Source organism: Salvelinus namaycush, chromosome 29 (assembly GCF_016432855.1).
Source record: "Salvelinus namaycush isolate Seneca chromosome 29, SaNama_1.0, whole genome shotgun sequence".
Lineage (NCBI taxonomy): Eukaryota > Metazoa > Chordata > Actinopteri > Salmoniformes > Salmonidae > Salvelinus > Salvelinus namaycush.
The window spans coordinates 35136706-35155182 of NC_052335.1; the positions used below are offsets into that span (position 1 = coordinate 35136706).

General features: G+C 40.1%; 1 protein-coding gene across 1 annotated transcript; it reads right to left on the reverse strand.

Moving 5' to 3' along the window:
• Positions 1–8025: 8025 nt before the first annotated feature.
• Positions 8026–13819, reverse strand: LOC120024269 (acyl-coenzyme A thioesterase 1-like). The gene is made up of 3 exons (XM_038968464.1): positions 13351–13819; positions 12811–13016; positions 8026–8634 (listed from the first exon to the last, which is right to left on the reverse strand). The coding sequence occupies exons 1-3, from the start codon at positions 13817–13819 to the stop codon at positions 8026–8028; spliced, it is 1284 nt and encodes a 427-aa protein (XP_038824392.1).
• Between the last annotated feature and the right edge of the window lie 4658 nt (positions 13820–18477).

The following is an 18477-nucleotide window of genomic DNA, read 5'->3' on the forward strand; positions in this document are numbered from 1 at the left end:
TAAGCAGGGGTTGAAACCAAAATTATTTCACAATCATTTCGTAGTTTTTTTCGGTTCCTTTCCACTTTTCAGAGCTGCAAAATAAAGATCTGAACCTGTTTCGAACCTCTAAAAAAAGCAACCATTTATATCCTTCCTTTCTGTTCCTTTTAAAACCTCTGAAATGTATATATTTTTTTTACATTTACAGTGCATTCGGAATGTATTCAGACCCCTTGACTTTTTCCATATTTTGTTACATTACAGCCTTGTTGTAAAAAAGTTTTAATCAATCTACACGAAACACCCTATAATGACAAATCAAAAACAGGTTGATTTTTGCAAATGTATTTTTAAAAAAATACGGAAATATTACATTTACATAAGTATTCAGACTCTTTACTCAGTACTTTGTTGAAGCACCTTTGGCAGCGAATACACTCTCGAGTCCTCTTGAGTATGAAAACTACAAGCTTGGCACACCTGTATTTGGGGAGTTTCTCCCATTCTTCTCTGCAGATCCTCTCAAGTTCTGTCAGGTTGGATGGGGAGCGTCACTGCACAGCTATTTTCAGGTCTCTCCAGAGATGTTCGATCGGGTTCAAGTCCGGGTTCTGGCTGGGCCACTCAAGGACATTCAGAGACTTGTCCCGAAGCCACTCCTGCGTTATCTTGGTTGTGTGCTTAGGATCGTTGTCCTGTTGGAAGGTGAACCTTCGGCCCAGTCTGAGGTCCTGAGTGCTCTGGAGCAGGTTTTCATCAAGGATCTCTTTGTACTTTGCTCCGTTCATCTTTCCCTCGATCCTGACTAGTCTCCCAGTCCCTGCTGCTGAACAATGTCCCCATAGCAGGATACTGCCACCACCGTGCTTCACCGTAGGGATGGTGCCAGGTTTCCTCCAGACGTGACGCTTGACATTCAGGCCAAACAGTTCAATCTTGGTTTCATCAGACCAGAGAATCTTGTTTCTCATGATCAGAGTCTCCTTTAGGTGCCTTTTGGCAAACTCCAAGCGGGCTATGAGCCTTATACTGAGGAGTGGCTTCCGTCTGGCCATTCTACCATAAAGGCCTGATTGGTGGAGTACTGCAGAAATGGTTGTCCTTCTGGAAGGTTCTCCCATCTCCACATAGGAACTCTGGAAATCTGTCAAAGTGACCATCGGGTTCTTGGTCACCTCCCTGAGCAAGGCCCTTCTCCCCCGATTGCTCAGTATGGCCGGGCGGCCAGCTTTAGGAAGAGTCTTGGTGGTTCCAAACTTCTTCCATTTAAGAATGATGGAGGCCACTGTGTTCTTTGGGACCTTCAATGCTGCACACATTTTTTGGTACTCTTCTCCAGATATGTGCCTCGACACAATCCTGTCTCGGAGCTCTACGACAATTTCTTTGACCTCATGGCTTGGTTTTTCACTGACATGCACTGTCAACTAAGAGACCTTATATAGACAGGTGTGTGCCTTTCCAAATCATATCCAATCAATTGAATTTACCACAGGTGGACTCCAATAAAGATGTAGAAACATCTCAAGGGTGATCAGTGGAAACAGGATCCACCTGAGCTCAATTTCAAGCCTCATAGCAAAGGGTCTGAATATTTATGTGAATATGTTAATTATTTTTAAAATTTTATTATACATTTTAAAAAATTTAAAAAATACTTTATTCGCTTTGTCATTATGGGGTATTGTGATGTCATTATGGTGTAGATTAATGAGGACATTTTTTTTACTCCATTTTAGAATAAGGCTGTAAAGTAACCAGATGTGGAAAAAGTCAAGGGATCTGAATACTTTCTGAATGCACAGTAAATTACTAAAATGTGAATGGATCAACAACCCTTTCAAATGAACGAGAAACATAAAACACGACCTATGAATTATCATTACAGAAATATCTCTCAATAAAAACTGTATGACTCACAAGGCCTTGCTAGTGAGGTGCCACTTCACCTTTACAAAAGGACCCAGATAAAAGAGCTATGGTGAAAGCCTATTATTATTACTACTATTATACAAGTGAATGGTATTTGGGTATTACATAATATAGTAATGAACAGTTAGGGGTTGGAACCGGTTCAGGAAACAGAATGGAAGTCATCTATACTGTTCCGGAAAAATCGTTATTTTCAAAGCTTAGAAACCGGTTAATAGCGTTCTTTTAAATTCCGGACATTTTTTTTTTTCAGTCCCACAGAAAAAGCACCAAAAAAATGAATTAGAGAAGAATGGATTAACTTTTTCAATGCTAAGTTAAGGATGCTATAGTTATCACGTTTCACATTGGATTTATTAACTACAGAAATGTAAGACGTGTTTTTAATTCTGGTGCCGCTCTGCACACACACGTTTGTTAGCTAGCTAGCTAGCTAGCTCTGGTCCAACCATAGAGAATGATAGAGGTCTCTAGTGGCCAAAAGGCCTTTTTTAGCATGGTCAGCTCCATTGAGGGCTTCCACCATACGTACGCCATTTTAAGAGTAGTCAAAGTAGTCAACTGGCTGGGGTTTCCTATGGGTTGTAGCCTCAATGGCGCAAAGATTATGCTTTCATTGGTGTTGAATCCTTACTTGCCTAGCAGTAGCAGCACCAAGTTAGCCCTAAAAATGGTCGACATGTATAGCTACCACAATATTTTTACATTAGCTAGACTAGACTGATTAGATTAAAATAAGGTTGGGGTGGAGCACTGGAAGTCGTGCACTCATTCAGAAGTTTCAATGACAGAGCCATAAAATTACTACCAAAATCCCCAATGTTGATTAAAGAAAAAAAATTATGACGGCCTTGCTTTCAGAGTTACTTGGAGATTAGTCTAGCGTACTCACCTGATGTCGTAGTTGTTATTTCGGACCTGAAATAGATACCAGAGCTTCCTACTACACAAGTGTAGGTTAAGAGGTCGGTCTTTTCAGGTCAAACTTGGCAAGGGTGGATGCAGTTTGGACTTTGTCCCAAATACAATGCTTTTAGTTTTTTAAATATTTAGGACTAACTTATTACTTGCCACCCACTCTGAAACTAACAGCAACTCTTTGTTAAGTGTTGCAGTCATTTCAATCGCTGTAGTAGCAGACATGTATATTGTTGAGTCATCCCCATACATAAACAAACTGGCTTTACTCATGTCATTAGTAAAGATTGAAAAAGTAAGGGGCCTAGACAGCTGCCCTGAGGAATTCCTCATTCTACCTGGATTATGTTGGAGGCTTCCATTAAAGAACACCCTCTGTTGGACAGGTAACTCTTTATCCACAATATAGAAAGGGGTGTAAAGCCATAACACATATGTTTTTCCATCAGCTGACTATGATCGATAATGTCAAAAGCCGCACTAAAGTCTAACAAAACAGCCCCCAAAATATTTTTATCATCAATTTCTCTCAGCCAATCATCAGTCATTTGTATAAGTGCTGTGCTTGTTGAATGTCCTTCTCTATAAGCATGCTGAAAGTTTGTTGTCAATTTGTTTACTGTAAAATAGAAACATTTTCCAAAAGTTTACTAAGGGTTGGTAACAGGCTGATTGGTCGGCTATTTGAGCCAGTAAAAGGGCCTCAGAATTCAAAATTACAATGCTTCTCTTTCATAATTTGGTCAGATATACTTGGATGTGTATGTAGTGTCAGCGTTTGTTGCTGGCATGTCATGCCTAAGTTTGCTAATCTTGCCAAAGAAAAAATGATTAAAACTTCTTATGGCTGCAAGCCCTAAATCGGGATCAATATGACAACAGCCAGTCCAAGTGCAGGGCGCCAAATTCAAAAACCATAAATCTCATAATTAAAATTCCTCAAACATACATGTGTCTTATATCATTTTAAAGGTAATCTTGTTGTTAATCCCACCAAACTGTCCGATTTCAAATAGGCTTTTCAGCGAAAGCACTACAAACGATTATGTTAGGTCACCACAAAACTAAAAATAATCATAGCATTTTTCCCAGCTAATGATAGCATCACAAAAACCAGAATAGAGATAAAATGAATCACTAACCTTCGATTATTTTCATCAGATGACACTCATAGGACTTCATGTTACACAATACATGCGTGTTTTGTTTGATTCAATTCATATTTATATAAAAAAATCTGAGTTTACATTGAGGCTACAAGAATCACTAAATGCAAAAACATCAAGTGACTTTGCATAGCCCATCGTTTCAACATGAATACTCATCATAAATATAGATGATAATACAAGTTATACACATTGAGTTATAGATATACCTCTCCTTAATGCAACCGCAATGTCAGATTTTTAAAAAACTTGAAGGAAAAATAACTGCACGCTATAATCTGAGACGGCGCTCAAATTAGCATGTCACAGCTGCAAAGATAGCGTCACTATAAACAACAAAATATATTATAAATATTTCATTACCTTTGTTGGTTTCGATCAAAAGGCTTAGCAGAAACTCCAGGTCCACAATAAATGTTTGTTTTGTTCGAAAAAATCCGTTATGTCCAATTGTTAGCGCGTTTGGTAAACATATCCAAACGCTAATTCTGGTCAGCTTCATATCGGACAAAAACTTCAAAATGTGATATTACCGGTCGAAGAAACATTTCAAACTAAGTACTGAATCAATCATTAGGATGTTTTTAACATATAGCTTCAATAAAGTTCCAACCGGAATATTCCTTCTTGTCTGCGTGAGCCATGGAACGGCAGTGGCTTGCATGCGGAAGAGGGATGTTACACGAGTGGCTGCTTGATGGACACCTGACTGATTCTGCTCTCATTCTCTCCCAGAACACCATAGAAGTCTCATTGGAATTTCTATTTATTGCTGACATCTAGTGGAACCCCTAGGCAGTGCAACCCCAGCCATACGTCATTTGGAATTCTTTTGGGACTCTGTTGAATACAGACAATCTCAGATTCTGACTTCCGGTTTTGATTTCAACTCAGGATTTTGCCTGCCAATATGAGTTCTGTTAATCTCAGAGAAATAATTCAAACAGTTTTAGAAACTTTGGAGTGTTTTCTATCCAATATTAATAATAATATGCAAATATTAGGAACTATGACTAAGGAGCAGGCCGTTTGAAATGGGCACCTTTCATCCAAGCTACTCAATACTGCCCCTGCAGCCATAAGAAGTTTTAAAGTAGTTGGCAATGTCAGTTGGTTTTGTGATGAATGAGCCATTTGATTCAATGAATGATGGAGCTGAGTTTGCTTTTCTTCCCCCAACATTTCATTTAAGGTGCTACAAAGTTTTGTACTATCATTCTTTATGTCCTTTATCTTTGTTTCATAGTTTAGTTATTTTTATTTAGTTTAGTCACATGATTTCTCAATTTGTAATATGTTTGCCAATCGGTTGTGCAGCCAGACTTATTTGCCATCCCTCTCAACCATACAATTTTAAAATTCCTCATCAATCCACAGGGATTTACCCGTTTTTACAGTAATTTTCTTAATGGGTGCATGCTTATTAGTAACTGGAATAAAATCTGCAGAGAGTGGAAGATCTGCAGAGAATGGGAGAAAGTCCCCAAATACAGTTGTGCCAAGCTTGAGGCGTCATACCCAAGGCTGTAATTACTGTTATAGGTGCTTCAACAAAATACTTATTTTAAATGTATTCAGTTTTTTTTTTTCTACATTTGAAAAAAATATATCGAAAAAAACAGTTTTTGCTTTGTAATTATGGGGTATTGTGCGTAGATTGATGAGGGTATTAAAAAACGATTGCATTAATTTTAGAATAAAGCTGTAACAAAATGTATAAAATGTGAAGGGGTCTGAATAATTTCCAAATGCACTGTATACTGAACAAAAATATAAACGCAACATGTAAAGTGTTGGTCCCATGTTTCATGAGCTGAAATAAAAGATCACATACATTTTCCATATGCACAAAAAGCATATTTATCTCAAATTCTGTGCACAAATGTGTTTACATCCCTGTTAGTGAGCATTACTCCTTTGCCAAGATAATCCATCCACCTGACAGGTGTGGCATATCAAGAAGCTGATTAAACAGCATGATCATTACACAGATGCACCTTGTGTTGGGGACAATAAAAGGCCACTAAAATGTGCAGTTTTGTCACACAACACAATACCCCAGATGTCTCAAGTTTTGAGGGAGCGTGCAATTGGCATGCTGACTGCAGGAATGCCCACCAGAGCTGTTGCCAGATAATTTAATTTCTCTACCATAGGCCACCTCCAACATCCTTTTAGAGAATTTGGCAGTACGTCCAACCGGTCTCACAACCTCAGCTCACATGTAACCACGCCTTGCCCAGGACCTCCACATCCGGCTTCTTCACCTGTGGGATCGTCTGAGGGGTTGCTGAAGAATATTTCTGTCTGTAATGAAAGCACTTTTGTGGTAAAAAACTGGCTGGGCCTGGCTCTCTAAATTGGCTGGGCCTGGCTCTCCTCTGGGTGGGCCTATGGCCTCTCAGGCCCATCCATTGCTGTGCCCTTGCCCGGTCATGTGAAATCCATAGACTAGGGCCTGATTTAATTTATTTCAATTGACTGATTTACTTATATAAACTGTAACTCAGTAAAATCTTTATTGTTGCGTTTATAATTGTGTTCAGTAACATACGCTCTTATCCAGAGCGACTTACAGTTAGTGCATCCATCACAACCACATTTCAGTCATGGTAAGTCAAATGTGTCACACCCTGACTTTAGAGAGCCTTTTATTCTCAAATTGGGTTAGGTCGGGGTGTGACTAGGGTGGGTACTCTAGTTTTGTTATTTCTATGTTGGCCTGGTATGGTTCCCAATCAGAGGAAGCTGTCTATCGTTGTCTCTGATTGGGGATCATATTTAGGCAGCCTTTTACCCACTGGATTTTTGTGGGGATCTTGTTTGTGTATAGTTGCCTTGAGCACTGCATAGCTTCACGTTCGTTTTGTTCTTTATTGTTTTTTTTGCCGGGTTCACGTAATAAAGATGATGAACCGAAACCACGCTGCATTTTGGTCCGATTCTTACAACAACGTTCGTGACTAAATGTTTACTTAATCAAGTAGTTATCAGCAAAGTTAATGCTGGTAACAAAAGACAAGTGCGATTGCTAGTTCAAAAGAAGGTGGACATTTCCTCTCTCAATATTTCCTGTCACTTAATATTAAAGTGTTTTAAATCTAAAAGAAAATACATCTTGAATTATCTCATTCACAGAGATGCATCGCTCTATTGATTTATGTCTATGGATCGAATCAATATCACATTGTGTAACCTTGTGATTTCTGTGCGTATTCATTGATAGCAGGTGGACTGCATGTGGGTGATTCTAAACGGCTACAGTTTCTCTTTAGCTAAAAATAAAATTGTACCTTTTCTGTTGTACTGTAGCTTTCTGAAGAGAAAGCACAGCGCATAGGCACATTCACACGTGTTCTTCTGTATGTTACACCCTGATGAAGACACTGATGTGGAAACGTTGGTGGGTCATCTAATAAATTACCGGGAGTTTATATAGAATGTTTATTTAGTATAGCCTACAGCCTGGCTATAATACAGTGAGCTCCAACAATATTGAGACAGTGACACATTTGTTGTTGTTTTTGGCTCTGTACTCCAGCACTTTGGATTTTAAATGACACAATGACTATGAGGTTAAAGTGCAGACTGTCAGATTACATTTTAGGGTATTTTCACCCATATCGGGTGAACCGTTTAGAAATTACAGGACATTTTGTACCTAGTCCCCCCATTTTAGGGGACCAAAAGGTATAGGGACAAATTCACTTATGTGTATTAAAAAGTAGTAAAAAGTTACATATTTGGTCCCATATTCCTAGCACACAATGACTACCTCATACAAATTTGTTGGATGCATTTGCTGTTTGTTTAGGTTGTGTTTCAGATTGTTTTCTGCCCAATAGAAATTAATGGTAAATAACGCATTGTATCATTTTGGAGTCACTTTTATTTCACTCATCATTATTCATTCAGGATTATCCGCAATCATGGTAGCATCCACATTAATGTAGATGTGTTTAGAAACATATTCTTATCTTTAGCCCAGACAGGCCCAAGTCCATCCCTGTGTGTCTTACCCTTTAGTTTATAACATAGATTTCTGGCCAGTGTTACTGGTGTCCTTCAGGTGTGTCCTGAAGAACTCCTGGACCCTCCTCCACAGGTCCAGCTGAGCCTCATGGTGGGCTTTAACTTCCCCCCCAAACACCACCACTTTACCCGCCGCAGAGTGGAAGCTAGACGGGCAGTGGGGCATGTAGGGCACCTCCAGGAAATGACCCGCCCTGGGGTACGTCACCACCTCAAAGTTCTCTTTCCCATGATGCCTCAGCCGGGCGGCGGCCTGCTGGGCAAAGAGACAACTGTTCCAGTTCCTGTCGTCCTCCGAGACGGCGAAGAGGAACCTAGAACTGGAACGTTCTATTGGGATCAAAGAACCGCGGTTCCCCTCAGTATCTGGGTCCGGAATGGTGTCTCGGACGTCGACGTGGCCAGACGGTAAGAGGGTGATGTTCTCTAGGATAGGCATGAGGGGAGGGATGACGAGGTCTTTGTAGTGCAGCGGCGTCATGATATTAGCGTTGCTGCCGTTGATCCAGACTGTGGCTGAGATGCCAGAGAGAAAAGAAGCCATGGACAGAGCCAGGTCGCCACTCTTCGAGATGGACAGGATTCCTATTCCTGGACCCTGGACCTAGAGGAAAATACAATGGTTTGCCAAGAGACTTAAAATCATTACAGACAATCAAGGTAAACTGGTTTTGACAAATCAATAAATAGATAGTTAAAATTGAACACATATAAAGCATTGTTATTGGTTGTGCCATTGTTATGAATTGTGCTGTTCTGTTGATATGTATAGAGGAGGGCTGATCCCATTTAGTCGACTGGTCGATAGGCTGTTGGTAGACCGAGATTTCTTTAGTCAAGCAGTAGCAAACAAAATAAATACAAAAATTGATATATTTTAAATCGTGTTGTCCAAGCCACCTGTCTGGTTCACGCCTGTCTGAGTGGACTGATCCATTGTGGAGGCCATTAGGATGGAACAGCCCATCAGTCTATGTGCTACTGAAACATGTGCTACTGAAATTGTATATGGTTATATTATGTAAGAACAATGGTGGCAACACAAATAAAATGTATATTATTTTATAACAAATGCGCTTTCTCCCACGATGGATAGTGGTCGCTGTCCACGGTTCTGAAACACACTAGTGCGCTGTTGAATTGGCACCTTTTCCTAGACCATGTAGCTATGTGCATAATAGCCAAGTTAACCAGCGTATTGGTGTTGAGAACAATGTGGCGGAGGCAGCAGCGGAGTTAAGAGATGAGAAAACAGCCCTTGCCTTAATTGTCTAAGAGGAGAGAGGAAACCAACTTAATTAGTTCTATAAATCAATAGCCTAATTGTTAAATGTGCCTGGCTTTATAAATCATCAATATATCTACAGAAATAAGACAGATCCTGCTTCTGTTGCCTGATCGACAGTTTGGCTGATAGTCTACGGATTCTGTGAGTATCCAAATTTCACGCAACAATTTCACAAATTCAGCTGTTTTTAAATCTTTACTAGGTTGTAATAAAGGTTTTACACGTTTTCCCCCCTTAGACCAGCCTCTCTGATATTATTTCTAATTTATTTAGTGTTGTTTACACTGTTCCAAATTGTCAAAAAAATATAAAAATTAATAACCCTCCTTTTTCCTTGAACTCCTCCTTTATTACTATTATTATGATCATCATTATAATAGGTAATGTCATTATCATTAGTAGACTTAGTATAGCAGCCTTGTATAACCACCATCGAGCTGTAGGCCTGAGAGAGCATCCTGTTTAGTCTGAATAACGTAATTTATTAAGGCCTATATTTCAATACTTACATAGGCTACTCTATCAATAAATCATTTATTCGTTCATGTAATCAAACAGCATACGAGTCATTCATGATGTGAAATGCAATCAAGCATTTTAGTTCTTTTAAAATAATGCGACCATTGACTAATTCGCTTGAACAAAAACAATAGGCACACATAACAAGCAGTGCTTGTTCCTTAATTATTTTGATCTCCAGTATTTTCCACAACTAGTCAAATTCATTCCACACATCTGACTTCCCCTTAACCTCCCGCGCAACCAGAAAACATTCCCCTTAACCTCCCGCGCAACCAGAAAACAGTCCCCCGTTTCGAGTTTATTTGTCACGTCCTCTGCATCCATTTTGCTGTCACGTGTTACGGCGTTCAGAGTTTGTTATAACCAATTTATTGATGTGATTATGATATGCTATAGGTCAGGCCCTATTGGTCACGTGCACGCGATGCATACGTGTTACGTAAAGAGAGCAAGGGTTGAGGGAATATGGAATGTTTTTCCCGAAACAAATGTGGGATTTTGGTAACGTAACTTTTCAGTCAGAAATGGCTGTCATTATGTTACAGCTTCAGCAACACATACAGGCAATACACACGAATGTTCTGTGGCGGTCACTGCAGCAGGGAGAAGAGAACAACGGGTGCTAGTCACACAGTCACTCGCTGTCTTCTTTTTTTTTTTTTAACAACGCAGCAAGTCTGAGCCAGGCGGCACAATCAAATCAATTGCGGTCAGACTCCCTCTAGTCATTTGTGTATCTTAATTATTTCAAACAGTTCGCTTAAAGCATCAGACAAGCTCAGTGCATATAGTTGATTTGATTAAATAACATTGGATGTGTCTATACAGTTGAAGTCAGAAGTTTACATACACCTTAGCCAAATACATTTAAACTCAGTTTTTCACAATTCCTGACATTTAATCCTAGTTCCTGTCTTAGGTCAGTTAGGATCACCACTTCATTTTAAGAATGTGAAATGTCAGAATAAGAGAGAGAATTATTTATTTCAGCTTTTATTTATTTTATCACATTCCCAGTGGGTCAGAAGTTTACATACACTCAATTAGTATTTGGTAGCATTGCCTTTAAATTGTTTAACTTGGGTCAAACGTTTCAAGGTAGCCTTCCACAAGCTTCCCACATTAAGTTGGATGATTTTTGGCCCATTCCTCCTGACAGAGCTGGTGTAACTGAGTCAGGTTTGTAGACCTCCTTACTCGCACACGCTTTTTCAGTTCTGCCCACAAATAGTCTATAGGATTGAGGTCAGGGCTTTGTGATGGCCACTCCAATATCTTGACTTCGTTGTCCTTAAGCCATTTTGCCACAACTTTGGAAGTATGCTTGGGGTCATTGTCCATTTGGAAGACCCATTTGCAACCAAGCTTTAACTTCCTGACTGATGTCTTGAGATGTTGCTTCAATAAATCCACATAATTTCCCCCCTCATGATGCCATCTGTTTTGTTAAGTGCACCAGTCCCTCCTGCAGCAAAGCACCCCCACAACATGATGCTGCCACCCCCGTGCTTCACAGTTGGGGTGGTGTTCTTCGGCTTGCGAGCCTCCCCCTTTTTCCTTCAAATATAACGATGGTCATTATGGCCAAACAGTTAGATTTTTGTTTCATCAGACGAGAGGACATTTCTCCAAAAAGTACGATCTTTGTCCCCATGTGCAGTTGCAACCATAGTCTCGCTTTTTTATGGCTGTTTTGGAGCAGTGGCTTCTTCCTTGCTGAGCGGCCTTTCAGGTTATGTCAATATAGGACTCATTTTACTGTGGATATAGATACCTTTGTACCCGTTTCCTCCAGCATCTTCACAAGGTCCTTTGCTGTTGTTCTGGGATTGATTTGCACTTTTCGCACCAAAGTACGTTCATCTCTAGGAGACCAAACGCTTCTCCTTCCTGAGCTGTTGTGGTCCCATGGTGTTTATACTTGCATACTATTGTTTTTACAGATGAACGTGGTACCTTCAGGCATTTGGAAATTGCTCCCAAGGATGAACCAGACTTGTGGAGGTTCATAATTTTTTCCTGAGGTCTTGGCAGATTTCTTTTGATTTTCCCATGATGCCAAGCAAAGAGGCACTGAGTTTGAAGGTAGGTCTTGAAATACATCCACAGGTACACCTCCAATTGACTCAAATGATGTCAATTAGCCTATCAGAAGCTTCTAAAGCCATGACATTTTCTGGAATTTTACAAGCTGTTTAAAGGCACATTCAACTTAGTGCATGTAAACTTCTGACCCACTGGAATTGTGATACAGTGAATTATAAGTGAAATAATCTGTCTTTAAACAATTGTTGGAAAAATTACTTGTGTCATGCACAAAGTAAATGTCCTAACTGACTTGCCAAAACTATAGTTTGTTGACATGACATTTGTGGAGTGGTTGAAAAACGAGTTTTAATGACTCCAACCTAAGTGTATGTAAACTTCCGACTTCGACCAATAGATTTTCCATATACAGTTGAAAGAACAGACGATTCTTGGTCGACGTAGATTTTTTGGGGGGGTAGGAACAGCCCTAATGTAGAGTAAACAACAGCCACTAGATGGCAGCTTTTACACAGCTAACAAAATATACAAGTTCAGTGAGAGGAACCTCAAGGTGATATTTTCTTCTAATGGAACAAATGGCCCGTCTCCTCAGAGTAAGAGTGCTGGGCTGGGTTTCCTAAAAGCATCGTAGCACTAAGAACATATTTCGTCCGTTGTAATTCCATTGAAACTAAATGATCTTAGTACGATGCCGCTTTTGGGAAACCCAGCCCTGGACATTACATGGACATGACGAGCCTGATCACCACTTCTACACCCAGCCCTGGACATTACATGGACATGACGAGCCTGATCACCACTTCTACACCCAGCCCTGGACATTACATGGACATGACGAGCCTGATCACCACTTCTACACCCAGCCCTGGACATTACATGGACATGACGAGCCTGATCACCTGCTCTTCTTCCTCCACTAACCTGTGGCTGTCTCCTCAGGAATGTAATGGCCTCTTCAAAGTACTCCAGGTCAAAGTGTGCAGGAACGTTTCTGGGCATGTCCTGGTAGCCGTAGTAGGCCAGCGCCAGAACCACGAATCCTTTGTTAGCCAGCAGACTGGCCCGGACCTCTGATAGACCTCCACCCAGAATATGCACATCTAGTACCCCAGGAAATGGACCCTGACCTAAGGAGGGGGAATAGGTTTCTGTTGGTTTCTGGCATGACTACCTATATAATACTTATGCAATGCAAAGTTGGCCTCGTCTAATACAAAGGCCTATGGAACATCTAACATTGTCATTTGTTATTTTCTTAGAACTCACACCACCACATTGGCACAATTAAATCAGAATTAATATTGGCCCTTTGGTTTAACAAAAACATGGAGGTGTAGGCCTACAGTATATACAATCAATGGATTTCCATTTCCTTATACCAATGTTTATTAATACTGGTCCTGTGGACACAAAAATACAATTTCCCACTTGAGAGCAGTTTGAATGGCCTAAATTACTAACCGGGTGGTAGAAAGAGGACTCCCCGAATTCTTCCTTCTTTCAAGCCCAACGGTATCCTCCTCGCCCCCTCTGTCATGAACCGCCTCTCGTTGGTCGCTGTGGCCAAGAGCTCACCTGTATCCCCATGCAGAACATCTATATTCACCATAATTGAACCCAACACATTATTTTTTAACATTTTGCTGTGTGGAGTCTCGGGCGCCATGGCCCAAAACAAGCCCATGGGTTCAACTCCCGTGTAACTGCCGCAAAGAGAAGGAGAGCGGCAAAGGTCCACTTGTCCTGTAGCATCTGCCTTATACACGGAGGAAGCTCTGAAGATGACCCCTTTATCGTCCCGGAGGTTGGACCTTAACTCCACTTTCTGGTACGGAGATAGTCCATCTACCTGCACGTGTAGTGGCTCGTCGAAGAAACAGCGAGGGCTGGGGAGAAACCTAAAACGAACCTGTTGAGAACGGGACACCATTGTTGTTTTGTGAACCTGTAGAAACCAAGGCTGCGTTCGTCTTTACGCTCTGACACGTTCAATTGAATGGAATGTTGCTGTACCAGTTGAAGAGCGGGGAGAGGTTGTTTGTTTGGGAACACTTATTTTTCTTCTTCTTCATCGTCAAGGTTTTATAGCAGAATACACCAATTGTTGTGTATTGCTGCCATCTACTGCACCGGGAACACTGCGGTCCACACTCAAAGTAGACAGCCCTCGGCCCTAAACCCTAAACCCTCAGACCTTGAATTACGTTTTACATCGTCACATCCGAGTGTATCTTAAATGTTGTTGTTTTTTCTATTTAAATTAAAATGTATTATTGTTAACAACATACACACATTTATAATTATAGCAGCTTTGTTGTTGGTAGAGTATTGAATTGTCTTAAAATATAGTTACATTTATTTTTGTAAGGTAAGAAAAGTTTACATTTGTGAATATGAAATTTGTCCCCCCAAAATATTAAACGAATTACATAAAATTGTTTTAACTTATTTCTATCGTAGGTAAAGAATCCAAGCAGTACATCTCTCCATAAAAGTGTAAAATCTTCATAAATGTGTTAAATTATAAATCTACTGATGTCTTGCCACAGTTTTCTTACATGAATACAATGCCAAAAAAGATGCAACACTGTTTCTGGGTGGTCCTTACAAAAGGTACAATTTGAATTTATGTTTTTCTTAAACTTCTTCATATAGTGGTTGGCAGGATAATATTTATGAATAATTTTTAAATAAACTTCCTTTATTTAGTTAATTAACAAATTAATGTGTGTGTGCAACGTCCAAACTTTTTCCCAACAGATAATATCAATAAAACCATTCCAATCAGGCATGACAACATCCTGTTGAAACAAGACTCATATAGCTCTATTGTTGTTGAATGTACTAAAATAAAAACAAATATTTCCTGCTGATGAGTCAACAGGGTTAATCGTAGTTATGTTCTGAGGGTCAGGTCTCGACACGTTCCTGAATAATAAAGCAACACCTGAGGGAATGGCATCTAAAACAATTGCAAAATCTTTAGGTGTTATAGGGATCTTGTAAAGTTACAAGAATGACTTAAAACTAAGTAAAAGACCCTCTGCATTTACCAGTTGGCTCACCAATAGGATATTATTACGGAACCAATATTCTAAAAACAAAGAAGTATTTTTATTTTTATACAATCCTGTCCCGATTATTCCATATATAATATCTGTGTGGAGAAAAATTATTCTTAGAAATTAAGGACCATGACAAGAAAACCTGCCAATGAAAAGCAGAGAGTTTCACTGGAACTTTGTCAAAGCTCAAGAGGGCGCCAACAGAGAGGGCTGCCTCACTTCTTAGGAAACTTTGCAGTATTTAGCTTTTTTATGTATTATTTCTTACATTGTTAGCCCAGAAAATCGTTTTATTACATACAGTACAGCCGGTAAAAACGACTGAAAATCAGAGCGACGTCTACAGACAATCACTTCTTTGCCCGCTTTGAGGATAATACAGTGCCACCGTCGCGACCCGCAACCAAGGACTGTGGGCTCTCCTCCGTGGCCAACAGGAGTAAGATATTTAAACTTGTTAACCCTCGCAAGGCTGCCGGCCCAGACAGCATCCCTAGCCGTGTCCTCAGAGCATGCGCAGACCAGCTAGTTTGTGTGTTGACGGACATATTCAATCGCTCCCTATCCTAGTCTGCTGTCCCCACAGGCTTCTAGATGGCCACCATTGTTGCTGTACCCAAGAAGACAAAAGGTAACTGAACTAAATGACTATGACCCCGTAGCACTCACTTCTGTCATCATGAAGTACTTTGAGAGGTTAGTCAAGGATCATATCACCTCCACCTTACCTATCACCCTAGACCCACTTCAATTTGCTTACTGACCTAATAGGTCCACAGACGATGCAATCGCCATCACACTGCACACTGCCCTATCCCATCTGGACAAGACGAATACCTATGTAAGAATACAGTTCATTGACTATAGCTCAGCATTCAACACCATAGTACCCTCCAAGCTCATCAGTAAGCTTGAGGCTCTGGGTCTCAACCCCGCCCTGTGCAATTGGGTCCTGGACTTTCTGACGGGCCGCCCCCAGGTGGTGAAGGTAGGAAACAACATCTCCACTTCGCTGATCCTCAACACTGGGGCCCAACAAGGGTGCGTGCCATGCATGCCTCCAATTCAGTAATACATTTTGCAGACGACACAACAGTAGTGGGCTTGATTACCAACAATGACAAGACAGCCTACAGGGAGGTGAGGGCACTCGGAGTGTGGCGTCAGGAAAGCAACCTCTCACTCAACATCAACAAAATGAGATGATTGTGAACTTCAGGAAATAGCAGAGGGAGCACACCCCTATCCACATCGACGGCACAGTAGGCGAGAAGGTGGAAAGTTCCTCAACGTACACATTGCGAAAAAACTGAAATGGTCCACAGACAGTGTGGTGAAGAAGACGCAACAGCACAACGCATCACCGGGGGCGACCTACCTGCCCTCCAGGACACCTACAGCACCCGGTGTCACAGGAAGGCCAAAAAAATCACCAAGGACAACAACCACCCGAGCCACTGCCTGTTCACCCCGCTACCATCCAAATCAAATCTAATTTTATTGGTCACATACACATGGTTAGCAGATGTTATTGTGAGTATAGCGAGGTCAGTACAGGTGCATCAAAGCTGGGACCGAGAGACTGAAAAATAGCTTATATGTCAAGGCCATCAGACTGTTAAACAGCCATCACTAACTCAGAGAGGCTGCTGCCTACATACAGACTTGAAATTATTGGCCACTTTAATAAATGGATCACTAGTCACTTCAATAATGCCACTTTAATAATGTTTACATATCTTGCATTACTCATCTCATATGTATATACTGCATTTTATACCATCTATTGCATCTTGCCTATGTTGCTCTGTCATTGCTCATCCATATATTTATATGTACATATTCTCATTCACCCCTTTAGATTTGTGTGTATTAGGTAGTTGTTGGGGAATTGTTAGATTACTTGTTAGATTACTTGTTAGATATTACTGCACGGTCAGAACTAGAGGCACAAGCATTTCACTACACTTGCATTAACATCTGCTAACCATGTGTATGTGACCAATACAATGTGATTTATTTTATTTATTTTATAATTGCAAACCAACATGAAGTTAAGGCCACCAAAAGTAGAGAAGACATGATGAGGAATAAAGTTACACATAGAAATGGGTCTTCTTAGGAATTGTTTTACCCAATTGATCTTAAAATTATTATTTAAGGTAGTAAAATCCAGAAAATTCAGCCCACCATACTCATAAGTGTTCATTACAACAGTTTTTCTAATGTAATGGGTACGGTTTCTCCACAGAAAGTTGAAAAGCATCTGGTCTATCTCTTTGCTTTTTTTACCGTCAAGATATAAAGACAGAGTGGCATATGTTACTCTAGAGATAATCTCAGCCTTGGTTATTAGGACTCTTCCTTTTATTAAAGATAAGCCCCTCTGTAGCCATTGATTTAGCTACTTCTGAGAGGTTTTAATAAGAGCATTAAAATTTAAGCCTCTACATTTCTGGGCCCAGATTCACAAAACCTTCTTAAGAAGAAATTTCTTCTTAACTGCCATTTTTTTCCTTAACTATAGACTTATGAAGAAAGTTAAGCAAAGTTGTTATTCCTCAAAGGTTCTTGGAAATGTTTGAATCTTGAAGTTCTTGGATTTGTTCTTAATTCCAAGATAGCTAAACCCCTTGTCTAAACTCTGGGCAGAGAGAGAATAAGCTCATGAAAGCAATTGAACATGTGCAATTCACTCACAGACTTCATCTGAAATGGTCCCGTATTGATTATTTTAAAAGCAATAACATGTTTTAGAACAGTAATCTCAGTATGAAATATATTAACATGATTGCCATTGCTAGCTAGATAGCTAGCTAAAACGGTTGCCTAGCAACACACATTTTGAGAAGATTGACAAGAAGATATTTGAAAAGTATTCTTAAGTTTTTGCGTAAGAAGTGTGTTGTAAATCTGGGCTCTGAAACTTAGTAATGGTTATGCCTAAATATGTAATTTCTTCTTTCTCTGGAAAACCATAATATGAGGGTGTCACACAATCTTTGACAGTTCACATTTATTAATGTTAAGACAGACCATATGTTTTGGAAAAGGATTCTATCACATTGATCGACATGGGAATCTGACTAGCGTCTTTCAGAAAAAGTGTAGTATCATCTTGTCCTGTTTGGGCGCATGAACCGCTAACGGGACACCTACGACAACATCCGGTGAAATTGCAGAGCCCGAAATTCAAAATACAAAAATCGTAATATTAAACATTCATAAAAATACAAGTGTCATACATCATTTAGAAGCATAACTTCTTGTTAATCCAACCGCGTTGTCAGATTTCAAAAAGGCTTTACGGCGAAAGCATACCATGCGATTATCTGAGGACAGCGCCCCACATCAAAATGCTTTTTCAACCAGCACAGGCGTCACAAAATCACAAATAGCGATTAAATAAATCACTTACCTTTGAAGATCTTCCTCTGTTTGCAATCCCAAGGGTCCCAGCTACACAATGAATGGTCGTTTTGTTCGATAAAGTCCTTCTTTATATCCAAAAAAGTCAGTTTAG

Excerpts from the sequence above, each read along its gene's own strand:
- LOC120024269 (XM_038968464.1), bottom strand. The coding sequence starts at position 13,819 with ATGGTGTCCCGTTCTCAACAGGTTCGTTTTAGGTTTCTCCCCAGCCCT. Across the intron at positions 13,017-13,350 it reads AGTCCTCTTTCTACCACCCG|GTCAGGGTCCATTTCCTGGG; the intron begins GTTAGTAATTTA and ends CCCCCTCCTTAG. Across the intron at positions 8,635-12,810 it reads TCCTGAGGAGACAGCCACAG|GTCCAGGGTCCAGGAATAGG; the intron begins GTTAGTGGAGGA and ends ATTTTCCTCTAG.